Below are 10,025 nucleotides of genomic sequence, written 5' to 3'. Positions count from 1 at the left end.
TCTTTTTTATTCAAGATATTCAGCGATGAAGAGGAAAATAAGAAGGGGAAGAATGATGCAATATGTTAAGTGTAGATGTAATTAAGTTGTTTTTGAATAGTTTACTTGTATAATCTTCAAATATCATTGTTTCTTACTCAACTGTTCTTCAAGTGATTTAATTTGCTGATGTAAAGGTGCTGTTGCTTCCTCTGTTGCCTTTTTAACTAGTTGTTGAATACAGTCAATCATGGCAGGATTGAGATACTGGTCTTCAGGAAGATTTGTAATGGCTCGCTCTCCTATTTTCTTCTTTGTTGAAAAGGGGTCAATAATGAAGGCTATAAACGTTTCATGATTTCTATACAATACAATGATTAGCAAGATTATCATTTGTAGAACAAAGAGCGTACATTAAGATCTGTTCAATCTTCTTCATGGCAGCTTCAAGACGAATTGGGAACATTTCGTCTAGGACATTATCCTTGCATTGCAATATAAAGTCAAGAAGCTTTTGATGCTTGTTCTCTATTTCTTCCAATCTAGCATGAACATCCAATTCTGAGGTGTCTTCTGTTCTCGCCCGCTTTCTTGGAAGAGTAATTGTACTATCCGCGGAATCTTTGTGTGCTTTAAATGAAGTATCTATCATCTTGATATGATTATACATAAACGCGACATTTTGTTCCATTTGTTGTACGTTGGCCAATAGTGCAGCGGATGCAACCTCTGTGTCACTAGATGGTTGTCCAGGCAACGATTTTGATCTGAGTGAATCTACAATCGAACGCGTTTCTTCAAGCTTCTGTTTGATTTGAACATGTTCCTTGCCCAGTTGCATCGCGGCCTCTTTGACAGAAGCAAGTTCAGCTTGATCTACACCTCCAATATTAGGAGAAACCTTTTTACAAAAGTCCACCATTAGCTGGATCTCAGGCAAAGAAGCCATGATATTTTTAAGGTTGGTAGGTCCTAATCGCGCGTTGACTTCATTTTTGACAATTTCTGTAATTTGTTCTGATCCCACGATCTCTTTTGTTTGATTCCGTTTGTTTTCTTCACTGATTTGCTTCACACGTTCATAGACCTTTGCTTCCAACTGCTTTATAACGAGTTTCGATACTTTATTGATCACCTCTGTCTGTTCAAAGTTACTGAGCATATTCTCCATTTTTTTGACAACATCTCTAAACGTCTTTTCGTTTTGGGCTCCAATACTCATCACATGCTGGTTATGAGATTCCTTGACGTGCTTTTTAAACTCTTCCAAAGACGCATATATCTTTTGTCCTTCAGCTACGTCCATTTTTTCTTTGTTCAATTTTTCAATAGAATGTGCTGAATTCGTGAGCTGGTCAGTGGTCGCTTGAAGTAGTTTTTCGCTAAATTCGGCCAATGCCACTGACACAGATGATTTTATCTTATCTGTGTAGTTGCTAATATGTTGAATGATGTCTCGGAACTGGTTAGATGCTATCTCTTCGCAGTCGGTTAATCTATTTATTATAAATGAGCTTTTTCCCTTTTAAATGTATTGTTTAATCTTACTCCTTTTTCTTGGAATTTATTTCATTTTCTATATCTCTCATAGCATCATCTATTAAAGAGAGACGTTTAGTTTACAAGTCATCATGTCATTGGCGCACATACCCATTGATTTAAGTGATTCAGGAGCTTTACTTTCTCTTGATAAGCGTTCTCTTATTTGACTTAGGTTATTAAGCTTGGTCTCAATAGTCTTCAAATCTAAAGCTATGCGCGTGGCTTCATAAATAGATCTATATAAATCATGTTAAACATATATCTTTGAATGTTTCTTGTAATCATCTACTTAAAATGCTTTGGAAGCATTTTCCTTGTTGTATCCTGTAAGTCATTTACAGCATTTCCTTTGTCTGACATTTTGTTATAAAGAAAGGAGAGAAAGAAAAAAAGAAGTGGTTATTTTTTGACAACTTAAATAGTCACTCTTTTTTAAAAAAAAAAGTAACAGTTACTGTGCAAACCTTATTCAAGCATAACCACAAGAGAGATCAGACTTGGTCCTCTTTATCAACCTTTTCTTTTCTTTTTTTTTTTTTTTGCTTTTCCTTTTTGTAAGTGATGGTTCTTGTACAGTAGTTCCACCCTCAATTGGACACTTTCTTGAAAATGCTGGTCGGAATTTAGAAAACAAAGTATCTTTTCAAGACGTTTGGTATCAAAAATTCGGACGTTGACGAAGAGGAGACAAAGGATGTGGCAAGGACCCACCCTTGATACAGAAGACTTTTCTACTACTGATTTCCGCACCCAAATAACCATACAAAAAAATAATACGACATAGAAAGGAATAAGGAGTTAGACAATAGAAAGTATTATTGATCATTACTGAAAATAAAGCGTGGCTTGGAAAGCCTGTTACCCCATCCTTTGTCTCGTCTTCGTCAATCACGATTGGGATAAATATGCCTTCGAATTGAAACTTGGCAACAAAGTGATAACTGAAAATACACTTCGTCATCCTTCTAGTAACAATCTCATGTTAAGCGACCGTTGAATGTTTCAAAACAATTATTTTGATTGGAAATTACGCCTTACAAAAAAGTACGATTCAGGAAGTAATTTATTCGCTGAACACTACGCGCAAGAGGAAGTCCACGAGAAGGCTAATGCTACAGGCGCTTCTTCTAGGCACTGTATGTGACATCCTTTTACAACTGCATACTACACAAAGCGTCTGCCTAGCCTAAGACTGTCCAGCGGGATATTCTTTGATAGAAAATACGAATTTATCATAATTACTTTTGAATGACCAAATTGACAACATAAAGCTAGAATAAATAAATAACAACATTTCTTTTTTATCCTCTTCTTCTTCTTGAAAAGGGGCAATTCAAGATGGTAACTTCATAAACTCATGTTTAGCTTGACGCTACACATTGAAAAGCTTTGTTGGACGACATCATAGGTAGTGGGTAGAGGTAGCGCCCATAGTATTGGTCTTTCTTTACTTTACTGCAGTTTGTTGCTTAAAATGGTTCCCAAATCTTTAACTGATTTATTGTGGAAAGAAATAGATTCTTTTTGCTATGATGTGAGCTTATTGAAGAATTACAAGTTTAAGACCAGCGATAATGTAAAGAAGAGCTTTACCAACGCAATCAAAAACATCAAGAAAAGAAAAAATTACAATAGTAGATTAATGGGATATAAACTGGAAAACACAAAAAGAAATTTAGACCAGGTAAATACTACATTAAAAAGTATAATTGATCAACAAGTTGACGTGGGAATTGATAATCTTACTTACTTTGCTCTTGTAGAAGGTTAATCACTGTTGTATAATATAGCTTAATAGGCTAATTGTGCACCAATAGGATATGGCTGGTATTTATACAGAATGAATCTCTCTTATGATGATGAGTGTCGTTCTCACCTTCTCATGTTGTTACTGCCAGCAATCAATGCTTTGTCTTACTTGAATGTAAGCAAATGCTTTTTCAAACAAACTAACAAGCTACTAACAACAATTTATTAGGATGAATTAGCTGTTCTTAAGTCAAAATTGTTGGGTATTAGTAAAACTCGTCAGGGAAAGTCAACTGCTCCATCTTTTAAAAAGTTATCATTTAACAAAACAGCCAGAATTTAATCTTCATGTTGCTTCATTTCTTTCATTATCAAGTTACTTTTTTTTTTTTTTACCTCATCATTTTCATAATTGTCGTCACATATGTATATTCGCCATATCTGAACCAGGCTTTCACCATCACAAATAAACAGAGTTGTTAAAGTTTTGAGTGTTCAGCCACTATAAATTCTTCATTGAAGTCATGGTACAAGATTTATGCAGATATACACTTTTTCGAAAAAATATCGACACTGTCACCATCAAAGGCTTTTTGATGTAGAATGTAAATTTATGAAGCATCATCACAATTACACTTGAAGTGATCTTAGTTGTTCCCGCCCTCCTCTCCCTGTTTTCTTCTCGGTTTGTCTCTGTTTTTTCCATTCTCACTCAAGAAGATAAAGGATAAAAAAATAGTTTTTATATTACTGTGTTTTATTTACGTTGTACAATTCGAATTAAAAAAGAAAAGAATGATTACAGCAACCAAGAACACTTCAAGTGTAATTAGCGACTTTTGTGTCATGGAGCCTTATGCAGCCTTTTATGGTTACTGAATTTTGAGAGAAAGTTATTGAACAGCCGATGAAATGACCAAAAAGATCCAGGGAAATAGAATGCGCATATTTTTTCATTATTTATTTCTTTCTTCTGTTTGACCAGTCACACCCTGGCCTCTATAAACACTATTTATTGAATAAAAGAGTAAATCAGTTTTTTTTGATTTATTAACCAATGTCACTTCAACCTTCAAAGCAAGCAGTGCTGCAAGCTTACCGCAGTTTACTGAGGACACAAAAGCAAGTGTTTGACAGTAAGACAAGTGTATTGATCATCAACACGGTTTAAAAAATATTTTTTTTTTTCTTTTTCTAGCTGATTACAGAGCCATTGAAGGTAATAGTAACAGCAATGATAAATCAATCAGTGAATCAACATTCTCTTTTTATAATGATTAGCTGCTAGAAAAGAAACGTATGCACGATTTATGCAATTTAAAGACGAGACAAATACAGATATCCTTGAAGAAGTAAATATAAAGTAAAATGTAAGACTAACACTAATATTGGGAAAATAGAAACTTCAGTTAGCTCGCCAGGTGGATGTGTTACTAAGAAAGAATGTCATTCAAGGAGTTAATCAAGGAAATAATACCTTTAGTAAGTTTATTTCAGTTAAAGAGAGAGAAACAATGACCTTCTAATGATTGAATATAGAGTTAAGAATCACAAAAGATACAGAATTAGGTGACAATGACAGTATTAAAAAATCAAAAAACATTCATCGTAAATCAAAGCATACACATCAATGTTGTAGTCAACACAAATAAAATAGTATTTTTCCCCTTTGCGAGTAGGAGTCCAATGAATGAGTTAAACAAAAGGTTAAAGCTGTCACAATGAAACTGATTGACATATGGAGGGGGCAAACTGTAATGATGCCCTAGGAGAAGAGGAAGGGGGGAGGTGCAATGATACAGTATGTTGACATGTATCAATTTTTAATTTTTTTTTTGTCATACACTCTTTTTCTTTCTATTTTGAACAAGAAAAAAATAAAACATGAACAACAAAGAGAGTGATTTGTCATTAAAAGTAACAGAACAGCTCATGAATAGCAGGTATTCAACGAGTTCAGCGACCCCTCTCATTTCACACATGCCTTCTTCTTCTGCCATGAGTCCATCAGCAGATAGGCAACAACAACAACGACAAGATAGACATCACCTTGATCGTCCATTTCCAGGAGATGCATCTATACTAAAGCCAAAAATGGTTCCAGATCAAGACTTGGTTTGGTCCAACATTAAAGAATTAAAGAGATCACCTAAAGAAGAACATTCTGAAACCGAGAAACCAGCGTGGTGGATATTAAAAAAGGACGACGAAGACGGATTTTACTCTGTTGGAGGCTTACTGTTCCTCTTTGGGTTTTTATTCCCTCCTTTCTGGTGGCTGGGGTCATTCTGGCCGAGACAAGTGAGAGAAAAAGGCGGAAAAATGGCAGAAAGATGGCAACGATTGAATAGAATCATGTCAATTGGATTTAGTACAATTTTAATCATTCTTATCGTCGTATTTGCTGCACTATACTCAACACATCAATGGTAAATTATCGTTATTATTATTATTATTCTGTTACCCCCCTCTCTTTATATACCTCAATTGTATCCCTTCCAAATGATACACACACACGTGTCTTGCGTGATGTTTAATAAAGAAAACTTTGCTTATATTTACAATTGCTCTTATACATTGACAGAAAAGGTTAGTCAGAATCAATTCTTCCTTAATGATGTGATGCTTCCATTCATATTCCCGTTTTGCCAAGAAGAAAAGTCGGAAAAATAGAAAAGAATGACATCAGAAACAACAAGAGAAGCATGATCTGATACAAAATAAGCAACAGTAGTGTGTCATTAAGATCCTGTTTTCATGTTTTTTCTAGCTGACATGATAAAAAAGCAATATCAAATATGAAAGGCTGCCATGAAGTTGCTATAGCAATATCATTTTTGGATAATTTGTCTTTTTTTGAAATTTTCTATTTTAAAGTGCTCTTGTTTCTATATTTATGTTTTCTGATTCATTGCCTCTTTCGGCAAGACAATGAAAGAGACAGAAAAGAAGGGAAAAACTTAGATCCAGATGATTTTAGCTCTTCGGGATTTAAGAAAAAATATATAAATACGCTGTTTTATTCCTTGTTTCTTCGTATCCTTCAGATCAAATGGTTCGTGTCTTTTTACCTCTTATTGCATTCATTGGCCTAGCATTAGCTGTCCCTGTTGAGCAATTGGCTCAGTCTACTCCTACAACTGATTCATCTACGCCTGCACCAAGGCCTACAAACTTCCAGCATCCATCTTACAACACTCAAGGACTTCCAGAAAGCATTTTTCCTGATTACTCCGACATTGAACTTGGGCATACAAACGGCCTGCACGATGTTGTAAAGCACATGGAAATGCAAAACAATGGACACAAATTCTAATTCATTTTATACAATTATACATTTATTTTTAACATTATCCATTCAGTTCACCATTGTAATAAAGAATATTTAATATTACGTTCCACACCAAGATTTGTTTCGTCTCTGTTTATGAAATGATTATCATTTCATCCAAAAGATATCCTTGTTTATTATTTTCACACAAGATGCTTGGCCCAAAGTTTGCCAAAAATAACTTTCCATTGTTTATAAAACTTTTTCACAAGATCCTTTAGAAATTCTTGATACATCCCATTTTTTACCATTCAGTTGTGGTAGTGCTATTATTTATAAAACTACACTTCTACTATCGTAACATATAAGGGTTATGGATACTCAAACATTTTTTGCTGAAGGGTACATTATTGCGCATTAAAATCAGCCATTGGTTCTGCTAAGAGCAAGTGAGATCAGAAACCACAATAGAAAACATTCAAGCGACAAATGATATAGAATGCAAATGTGTGCTCTAAAAAATAGAGCAATAGGTTACTGAATGATATGTAATCATGTTGCCTTTAAGCTATAAAATGCAAGTCAATAACTAACGGTAGAAGGTCCAACTTTGCTTTCGTACTCTTCCCTCTTCTGCTCAAATAATAGTACACATTAAAATGATTATCACCAGTTCAATCCTTACATGTGATATAAAACAATATAAAGATCAAGTAAAACAGGTTATCAGCAAACAGATCTCTTTTGTTGCTAATCACTGCCAATATTTACCGGAACTTTGAGCTGAAGTTCAAAAAATATACGTGTCCGTATCTCCTGAGTGAATTCCCCATTTTCTTTTCTAAAGAAACTGCTTTTATGACATCACAGCCTAAATCAGTTAGACCAGGAAATCAATCGATTCAAACAGTAAAGGCAGCACATGAGACGACATTAAAGTCTGAAGCGAGCTGGTTTCAGATTATTCATGCTGAAATAATCGGTATAAATGAATACATATAAAAATATCATGTTTACTAAATCAGTATCTCAGCTGTAACAAGCGCCATGCGTAAAAGTGCACGATGGTCAGGCATGAATGTGAGCAATCTTCAAATGGGTAGCTTAGGAGACAGCATGGGCTTACGTAGTGGAAGGACATATACAAAAGATTCAAGTGCAAAAGAGGTAAATATTATGAAAACAATAATATAAACAAGAGATAAACATGTATATGTGTGCTAGAGAAATCCATTACTAGAAGGGTTCATCAAACTTAAACAACATTTGGAGAGTGTCGAAAGTAAGAAGACGGGAATCAATAGATGATAACAAGATGCACTTATATAAGACTATATAGATGCAAAAGATATTGACGCTGTAGAACTCGTTCAGCCTTTCCTTGAGGTCATTTGCTCTGGTAATACAACAGGACAAATCGCGGCAATCTCTTTGGGGAGTATTGAAAAATTTCTGCATTATGGCATCTTGGGTGTACAAAGTCCTAATATTGCCTATGCAATGAACACATTGACCTCAGCTACAAGTGGCTGTAAGTTTGAGGCCTCTGATGCAGTCTCTGATGAATTGGTGCTGTTGCGTATGCTGCAGGTACTGGAAATGGCTTTAGTGAGTGATTGTGGACAAGTATTGAGCGACGAAGCAGTTTGTGAAATAATGGAATCTGGACTCAGTATGTGCTGCCAGATGAGGCTCAGTGGTACGTACAAAGAGATGTTATTTATGGTTCATATTTTAACAGCTTGCTTATAGAAATGTTGAGGAAATCAGCAGAACATTCAATGATAAACATGATTGTTTCTATTTTTGAAAGGTTAGATTACAGCCCTATAAGCTTGCAGAGCATTGATTCCTGTTAGGTTAAAAAACTTGGAAGATGATTGGTCATTCGTAACATCATCACTAGAGGCATCAGAAGAGCTTACAGAACATGTTCACATGAATACACCAAAAGATACTTCATCACTCGATGCAGACAATCTAAGTTCAGAACAGCAGCAGGAAGCGGAAGCAGAAAAGGATCAGGAAGTAGAATCTGTGGATGATAAGTTGGCAGCTACTTCGTATACCACCTCATCTGAACCTGTGCCTGAAGCTAAAAGCTCATTCTTAGGTAATACTTTTCTTTTGACGTAACTGGAATTATACTCATAAGTTTTATAGTAGTCAATGACCAGAGCACTATTCCAAAACCATATGGGATACCCACAATTCGAGAATTACTTCGGGTTTTAATATCATTATTGAACCCTCACGAACACAAGCATACAGATTCGATGCGAATGATGGCACTGGGTCTCTTAAATGTGGCATTTGAAGTGGGAGGGAGAAGTATGGGACGCTTTGAAATCCTAAGGTCGTTAGTCACAGACGAATTCTGTAAATACGTCTTTCAACTCGCAAAAACAGATTCTATACCTCTACTTTCGTTATCACTTCGGGTTATTGCAACTGTATTTGATACACTCGGTCCTCATTTGAAACTACAGCAAGAGTTGTTCTTGTATTTCTTGATCCAGAGATTATCTCCACCCACTGGTGCAGGTAGTCGTAATGTCATTGTGGACGTTGACGAAGACGGAAACATAACCTTTATGGCGCCTAAACTGGATACAATAGAACAGGGCATCATTGGTGACGCTCGAAGTGCTTCACCCAACATGTTCTTGGGCAAGCCAACTGATTACCCAAGGACCAGTAAGAGCTATTCCGGAGATCACACGACAATGACGCCCGAAGTACGTGAGTTGCTGCTCGAGTGTCTGCTGCAATTTGTGCGTAGGGAGACGTTTATGATCGGTTTGTGGTATAACTATGACTGTGATGTAACTTGTGGAGATCTCTTTGAAGAGCTAATTCAATTTCTCTGCAAGGTAAGAAAAAGTAGACTGTAAAAAAGTGGTTGGATTCATTTTTATTTTTGTTGTTGCTAGAACTCTTTCCCTGATCCTCAAAGCTATTCGGTTACTAATCATCACACACTTTGTCTGGATACAATCTGCATGTTTATTGCTCAAATGACAGAACGAGTGTTAAGCAAGGTATGTCCTATTGGTGTTAAGTCTAAACGAGACACTAATCGTCTTTTAGATAAATGATGACTATGTTGTATGTGTAAGAAAAAGCATAACATGCTTTTGTATTGTATATGTAGAGTATGCCTAACAAATTATATAGGATTCCAACAAAATTCAAGAGCTGCTTGAACGCAAGCGACGCAAGAAGATTATTTTAAAAGGCGCGAGCTTATTCAACGAATCTCCCAAGAAGGGCATCGCCTTCCTGTTAGAAAACAACATTATTGTGCCTGATGAAAGTAACGATATCAACAAGAGCCTTTCAAACTTTTTGCGATCAACTCAACAGTTGGATAAAAAGGCGGTGGGAGAATATCTTGGTAAACCCGAGAATTTCGATGTACTGCAAGCGTACATGCGTCAATTTGATTTTAAGGGTGTAAGTATATTTAAGTTTTTTTTTTTTT

General features: G+C 35.6%; 6 protein-coding genes across 6 annotated transcripts in view; 5 read left to right on the top strand and 1 right to left on the bottom strand.

Annotated features, from left to right (window-relative positions):
- Position 1: 1 nt before the first annotated feature.
- On the bottom strand, positions 2 to 1,917 carry RHIMIDRAFT_255154 (uncharacterized protein). Its single transcript, XM_023611145.1, has 5 exons — positions 1,811 to 1,917; positions 1,630 to 1,757; positions 1,528 to 1,576; positions 393 to 1,475; positions 2 to 340 (listed from the first exon to the last, which is right to left on the bottom strand). Exons 1-5 carry the CDS (start codon positions 1,879 to 1,881, stop codon positions 124 to 126), a joined length of 1,548 nt encoding a protein of 515 aa, XP_023471674.1. The 5' UTR covers positions 1,882 to 1,917; the 3' UTR covers positions 2 to 123.
- A 1,011-nt stretch (positions 1,918 to 2,928) lies between these two features.
- RHIMIDRAFT_255148 (uncharacterized protein) lies at positions 2,929 to 3,664 on the top strand. The gene is made up of 2 exons (XM_023611144.1): positions 2,929 to 3,445; positions 3,500 to 3,664. Exon 1 carries the CDS (start codon positions 2,996 to 2,998, stop codon positions 3,290 to 3,292), a length of 297 nt encoding a protein of 98 aa, XP_023471673.1. The 5' UTR covers positions 2,929 to 2,995; the 3' UTR covers positions 3,293 to 3,445; positions 3,500 to 3,664.
- A 581-nt stretch (positions 3,665 to 4,245) lies between these two features.
- RHIMIDRAFT_14385 (uncharacterized protein) lies at positions 4,246 to 5,038 on the top strand. The gene is made up of 5 exons (XM_023605729.1): positions 4,246 to 4,406; positions 4,469 to 4,489; positions 4,552 to 4,622; positions 4,671 to 4,752; positions 4,810 to 5,038. The coding sequence occupies exons 1-5, from the start codon at positions 4,328 to 4,330 to the stop codon at positions 4,920 to 4,922; spliced, it is 366 nt and encodes a 121-aa protein (XP_023471672.1). The 5' UTR covers positions 4,246 to 4,327; the 3' UTR covers positions 4,923 to 5,038.
- RHIMIDRAFT_14390 (uncharacterized protein) lies at positions 4,882 to 5,717 on the top strand. The gene has a single exon (XM_023605731.1). The coding sequence runs from the start codon at positions 5,155 to 5,157 to the stop codon at positions 5,701 to 5,703; it is 549 nt and encodes a 182-aa protein (XP_023471671.1). The 5' UTR covers positions 4,882 to 5,154; the 3' UTR covers positions 5,704 to 5,717.
- Positions 5,718 to 6,239: 522 nt separating this feature from the next.
- Positions 6,240 to 6,917, top strand: RHIMIDRAFT_255146 (uncharacterized protein). Its single transcript, XM_023611143.1, has one exon. It carries the CDS (start codon positions 6,323 to 6,325, stop codon positions 6,584 to 6,586), a length of 264 nt encoding a protein of 87 aa, XP_023471670.1. The 5' UTR covers positions 6,240 to 6,322; the 3' UTR covers positions 6,587 to 6,917.
- A 36-nt stretch (positions 6,918 to 6,953) lies between these two features.
- Positions 6,954 to 10,025, top strand: part of RHIMIDRAFT_14345 (Sec7-domain-containing protein) — a 5,182-nt gene continuing 2,110 nt past the window's right edge. The window contains exons 1-10 of the mRNA XM_023605725.1: positions 6,954 to 7,523; positions 7,575 to 7,708; positions 7,766 to 7,823; positions 7,881 to 8,240; positions 8,294 to 8,354; positions 8,401 to 8,654; positions 8,705 to 9,414; positions 9,475 to 9,582; positions 9,632 to 9,649; positions 9,719 to 9,997. Coding sequence (XP_023471669.1) covers positions 7,400 to 7,523; positions 7,575 to 7,708; positions 7,766 to 7,823; positions 7,881 to 8,240; positions 8,294 to 8,354; positions 8,401 to 8,654; positions 8,705 to 9,414; positions 9,475 to 9,582; positions 9,632 to 9,649; positions 9,719 to 9,997 — 2,106 coding nt within the window. The 5' untranslated portion in view covers positions 6,954 to 7,399. The remainder of the gene's footprint in view (positions 7,524 to 7,574; positions 7,709 to 7,765; positions 7,824 to 7,880; positions 8,241 to 8,293; positions 8,355 to 8,400; positions 8,655 to 8,704; positions 9,415 to 9,474; positions 9,583 to 9,631; positions 9,650 to 9,718; positions 9,998 to 10,025) is intronic.

Source organism: Rhizopus microsporus, assembly GCF_002708625.1.
Source record: "Rhizopus microsporus ATCC 52813 unplaced genomic scaffold scaffold_1, whole genome shotgun sequence".
Classification (NCBI taxonomy): Eukaryota; Fungi; Mucoromycota; class Mucoromycetes; order Mucorales; family Rhizopodaceae; genus Rhizopus; species Rhizopus microsporus.
Note: the sequence above shows the minus strand (reverse complement) of the source record. Positions and strands in the feature narration are given on the sequence as shown.